The 6000-nt window shown below is 38.8% G+C and overlaps 1 protein-coding gene across 2 annotated transcripts in view; it reads left to right on the top strand.

Moving 5' to 3' along the window:
* twf (twinfilin actin binding protein) overlaps positions 1-6000 on the top strand; it is a 26224-nt gene continuing 20224 nt past the window's right edge. The window contains exons 1-3 of one of the 2 annotated variants that reach the window (XM_045760693.2): positions 1-88; positions 2317-2394; positions 5357-5468. In XM_045760693.2, coding sequence (XP_045616649.1) covers positions 64-88; positions 2317-2394; positions 5357-5468 — 215 coding nt within the window. In that variant the 5' untranslated portion in view covers positions 1-63. Of the gene's footprint in view, positions 89-2316; positions 2401-5356; positions 5469-6000 lie in introns of both variants that reach the window. The other variant, XM_045760692.2, reaches the window with a different exon arrangement.

Raw genomic sequence — 6000 nt, 5'->3', positions numbered from 1 at the left:
GGGGTCTGAGAGGGAGGTGGTGGTGGAGGGGGCCGGAGACGAGGCGACTGTCAGTAACCAGTCATGTCACACCAAACTGGGATAACAGGTATCACTTAGCTTGCTCCTTGAGGTGTGTTGTGTGTTTGGAGGGCCAGTGTTGGTGGAGGAGAGAAGTAGGAGTGCTGGTGTGGAAGGGGGAGAAGGAGGGAAGGGGTGATGGAAGAGGCAGAAAGGAAGGAAGGAGGGGCGTTACCTGTTCTAGGGGGTTATCTATCACTCTACTCCATTGGTTTCATTCCAGTGAAACCAATGGATGGATGGCTACTCCATTGGGTTCATTCTATGGCCAGAGTTACGTATCTCTGATTAACCAGAGTTAAATGGCATTTTGGGTATTTAATGCCAATATATGTCTTATTTTTCAAGTCTCGAGTGGATTTTTTAATCTTCAATAACCACTTTCTCTACCTTAAGTGCAATTAAATAATAATCATTTATTTACAAGAAGTTACAATGGGTTGGTGAGATTACATAAGATTGGTAGTTTGTACATTCCTGCAAAGTCACTAACATTGCATAGCATTTCTCGCAGGTCCTTAATCTTAACATATCAATGATGACAATGTTCATTGGAGCAAGGTTTTTTTATACCTGAATATATCAACAAATAACTACAATGTAAGTCGACAGTTGATTACAACGGTAAAGATGTATGTCTTGAGTACTAGTATTGGGCAAGTGGGTAGTACGAGATATAGTTTCCTGCCTGAAACGCTTTGCGTAATAGTGGCTTTAGGCATTGTATGTACTGAGCTCTATCTATAAATCCATCAACTTTTGTATCTTACCTTGTATGTAGGCGTTCTCGCAGGTTTATAACCCTATAGAAACAGTCCTCACTGAAGGTATCCTAACTCTTAGCAATCCCTGTGGCGAGTAAGACACTCGCCTGGCGTTTCACGAGCACTTTGGCCTGGGTTTGTATCCTGGCCGAGGAGGATTTACTGGGCACCAATCCTTAACTGTAGCCTCAGTTCACCCAGCAGTGAATGGGTACATGGTTGTTAAACGATTTGGCGGGGTCGTATTGCGGGGAATATTAGGATTATGGACACGCCTGAAATGCTGTGTGTGCTAGTGGCTGTACAAGAATATAAGAACTCATATATATATATATATATAATAAATAAATAAATAAATAAAAAGGTACTGTATCCTGACTCAAGGTATCCTAAACCAAACCAATTCAAGGTAAAGTATACAAATCCAAGATATTCTAGCCCAAGGTATCCTAGTCCAAGGTATCCTAACCCATCCTAACTTGACCTAACCTGAGGTACTACATAGTTTTACCAGCTTGACTCCTTCTTTTGCTGATTACTCACTTAGCTGACCTGACCTGACCTAATAAAACTATGAAGTAAAGTCAGTTACCTTCCAATTTAGCTTTGCTTGCTTCTGGAGTACAGTATAATCATGTTCTCACCAGATTGTCATAAAAGCTGAAATGATTCAAAAATTTTCAGCCAAATGAGAGATTCCTTACTGCCTTACTTGGTCTAAGGTGATGAATTCAGGCCTCTGAAGGGATTAACTCTTCAATATTCCCAGGTCCTACACAGTACACAGAGATTGGGCAAACTTTCTCTTGGGGACCAAGTCCATTAAAATAAAGAAATTGTGAGGGCTTGCCATTATTTACACGCACCATCACTATTTAAACACAATCCATGATGCATTGTGCTATTTGAATACAAGGTTATGTAATATTATGACCCTAACCTAACATGTGCATTTAGCCCAAAAATAGCACAAAAACAGTACATATGTTTAAATATCCTATAGTACAATGACAACATTCTCAATTCGTAATTGGGGATCCCAGATTCATTCCCTGGAGTAGGGCAGAAATGGTTAGCGATGTTTCCTTTCACCTAACGCACCTGTTCACTTAGCAGTAAATAGGTATGTGGGAGCTAGGCACAGGATTGTATTCTGATTTAAATTTGTGCAGCTTATAGTAGTAGTACGGCATGCTAGGTTTTGCTATTTTGAGTGCTCTTTCTACTGCAATTAATTTTCATGTTTGCATCATTCTGATTATATAATGCTTGCACTTAAGATCTATGAATTCTTCATTTAACTTCAAATTTTAACTAGAATTTTCTGTATTTTGTTTGTATTACAGTACTGTAACATATTTTATTTAAATATTATACTGTATTTCCATTATTAACAGCTATACTCTAAATTAATTATTTTAAAGTATGTTAAATGTTATTGCCGTTATCTGATGTTAAAATTGCAATATTACCATTTCTCTTTTACTTGCAGCAAATGAAGATTTATTGAATTTCTTCAGTACCTGCCGTAATGGAAGTGTTAGAGTCTTCAGAATTACCATCGAAGATGGTACTGGTAACTATTATGTTCCGTAATTAATTTATTGCAATATGTATAGGTAAGGCAAGAGCTGTGTAATTCTGCTTGAACTTTGAAGATATACTTTTCTTTTAACATATTTATTTTTGCATATGTGTGGGAAAAGTGTCATTCCAGCTACATCGCTTACAACAATAACGTGTTTGCTTTTTTCTTCAGTTTAAAAGTCCAGTTCTTCTTATAACTTAATCATAAGTGACGTTCAAGAATTTGCCTTGTGTATGCTTTGCACCAGAAGTGATAAAGGTATGTCATGTGGCTGACTCAAATTGGATTAGGCTGGTTGAGCTTATAACTTGTAGGCTTGTATTTGGACTTCTGTATATAAATTGTATCAACATTTATGCAGCCTAGGATATGCTGTCGTATTTTTTTTATTTACTACTTTTGTCAAGTGATCTAAAACTTAGGTATAGGAGAGATTTTGGATGAAAATGTCAGCTATAAAGTAAAATCATTATTATTGACAAGTACTCTTCCTGTGTGTACTCAAAAGTTATGGTAAAAATTTTGACTTCATAATTAAAAAAGACACAAAACTATTGTATCCTCATTTCTGTAAAGTTTTCTCTAAGAAATCTTTATCCAGTAACTGGTGCTAGTGTTTACTGTATTGAGTAGAGACTTTTAGACATTTATACTAGAGAATTGTGTGTGTTTTTTGGACTTTAAAATGCAAAATAAATGTAAATAAAGTCTCCCCAATACAGTACAGGTACTGAACATTAGTTGGCTTTATATGGTATTTGGTTTCTTCCTCCCCCTTGTGTTAGAAGTAAAGTAGCATACTACAGTATTTCTGTTTGGTATTCTTTTGTGTTTTTGTCAGCATGGCCTGATGGGTTGCTTCCCCTAGCCAGGGCCATGGGTCAACCCATGCCACTGTCAGCATGCCTGGCTGTGGCTGGCTTTAAGCTCCACTAGGATAATGAACTTTGCTAATTGCTTGGCCTTGTGGTTTTTAGGTGAAAAGACAGTGAAAGGAAAATCTCAATTCACCAAGTGACCAACCACCTGCTACAAGCCAAAAGAACAAAATGAAACTACTCGACGCCCCCTTCAAGTGATAATTGGGATTGCAAATACTGTATAGTCGGTTATTGCTCTGATGTAACGTAATAAGGAAACTACCCATTGCTTAGAGAGTTCTACCAGTTGGCAGGACTAGGTAACACAACAAGATCAAAGGTGGTAACAGCTTCATAAGAAAATAGGCAGAGCATTTCAGGCATAATAAGAATAAATAAAATTGCAGAAGGCCTAATGGCCTATTCTAGACAGCATCTAGCTCCTCATTCAATCATATTCAAGGTAGTAAAAAAACAAACCAAACCCTGGGAATAATCAAGTGTACCTTTACCTTCAAGGAAAAGAAAGTAGTTGTTCAATTGTACAAGTCTCTGGTGTGCCCCCACTTGGTTTATTGTCTCCAGGCATGGACACCTCATCTTCAGAAAGACATAGCTGCTCTGGAGAAGGTGCAACACGGGGCAACAAAAGTCATCCCAGAGCTTAGTCATCGCTTGTATCAGGAATGGTTGAGGGGCACAGGGCTAACAACACTGCAAACCAGGCATAACAGGGTGGATCTCATCAAAACCTTTAAAATGCTGAACAATTTGGAGGTTGTCGATCCGAACAATTTATTCAGGTCAGATGTAAAACAAACGAGGAGCAATGGGTTAAAGCTTAAAAGCCACAATGTAAGAAAGAAAACAGGAGATGGTTTTTCAGCAATAGGGTTTTAAATCCCTAAATTAACTAAATTGGGTGGTTACCCGCTTCGGCGGGTAACCACCTACCTGCCGAAGCTGAAAACACCAAACCTCTGTTTTTTGCATTTTTTAAACCGTTTTAAAATACAGCTGGAAAAGATCAGAGCAAATGGGGGGGGAACCTTTGACAAGCTGCCAGCTTCCTGTCTTCATCGAGGCCACTAATATTAGTGGCCCTCAGGTAAATTCAGGTAAATGTTTAGTAGCTTATGGCAGCAGATTTGCTCTTCTTAACACATTCTCTCCCACCACTATCACTCTTAACTAACACAGTGATCAACAACAGACATGACCCCATTGAATATTGTATTCAAATTACCAGATTGGTAAGAGGGTTAACCTAAAAAACTGTCTCTAACTTTATAATAAAATAAGTTTTGTGTCGTGTTATGCATTAATTGTATAAACAGACTCCAGCTATATTGCTATTTGCACAAAGAAATAAGAGTGTTCAAACAAAGGAATCTCCTCAAGAAGCATATGTAAGAGGGAACAGTTTGGAGTAGAATGAAAAAGACAGGATGCATAAGTAACAAATAAAAATAAACATGAGAAAACATCATTAAATAAAAGGCCTTTGTGGAGAGTATGTAGCGACCACCTGTAGCTGCTGCAGTAAGTATAATCTATAATGCGTTGTGTTGGGGACAGGAAGCCAGAGTGTATTCATACATGTTAGGCTTATATCGAGGCCCCCCCCCCCCCCTCTTCTCAGGCTGAATTACTGACCCCGCCCAGGATGTAACCCCACAACAAGCTGACCAACTCCTGAGTACCTACCTACTGCTAGGTGAACAGGTGCATTCGGTGAAAGGAAATGTGCCCAACCATTTTTGTCCCGCCTCGGATTCGAAGCTGGAATTCACGATTTTGTATCGAGAACGAACCCGACTACTACCAGGACCCTTCTCAGGAGTATATACAAAGAATGGAACTCACAGTGAGAAGTTATACTTCTTAGTTTTCAGAAAGTACAGCTTCATTTAGCAACTGGAGTAATCTGCTATGAAAGATCACAACAAAAAATTATTGATCATTAATAAATCATTAAGTAATCATTAACTTCCTTTTTCATGGCAACCAGTATGCTAGGTTGGATGCTACTTTGCAATTGACAAATTACACTCCAATGCCTAACATATTTCTTTTATCCACAGAGGCTCTCCAGCTTGGTGAGTGGTATCCAGCTCAGGGGTCGTGGGAGGATGATTATGATACATTAGTATTACCACTGCTTAAAGAGAAGCAGCCGTGCTATCTTCTATACAGGTTAGAAAGCATAGTACACTATTTGTAACTTTAAAAGTTTACTAAATACATTAATGCCGGTCCGTGATGCATAGTGATCGTATATTTAAAATATATTTATTTGGTATCCTTCTTGGGAAACATCGTATGTTACCAGAGAAAGGTCCCCCATTGATTTCCAGAGAAATGGCCTGGTCCTATGTAGGATGCTGTATTCCCTCCCGGCTCTGATCGACCTGTACCCCACGTTGACAATGTTCTCTTCAACTGGTCTTGCCACTTAGCTGGTTTGTTAATGAGTGGTTGTCAGAGGTGAGCTCTGGCTGGTTGCCACTTACTCGGTGTGGTAGCTGTTAGGTCTGTCCATACTTGTCTCATGTGTTTCAAAGAGTGGCATCATGTAAACGCAAAAAAAAATATGGTTTAAGAAGCAGAGGTCAATAATTTATAGATAGGATGATACATTTTAACATAGGACAGGCTGTCCAGTTATAAGGTTTCCCAATGTCGAGAAAACTGTCAATTTAAAGTGTCCTCTCCGAATCCACCAGAG

The sequence above is a fragment of the Procambarus clarkii genome, chromosome 63 (genome assembly GCF_040958095.1).
Source record: "Procambarus clarkii isolate CNS0578487 chromosome 63, FALCON_Pclarkii_2.0, whole genome shotgun sequence".
NCBI lineage: Eukaryota > Metazoa > Arthropoda > Malacostraca > Decapoda > Cambaridae > Procambarus > Procambarus clarkii.
Note: the sequence above shows the minus strand (reverse complement) of the source record. Positions and strands in the feature narration are given on the sequence as shown.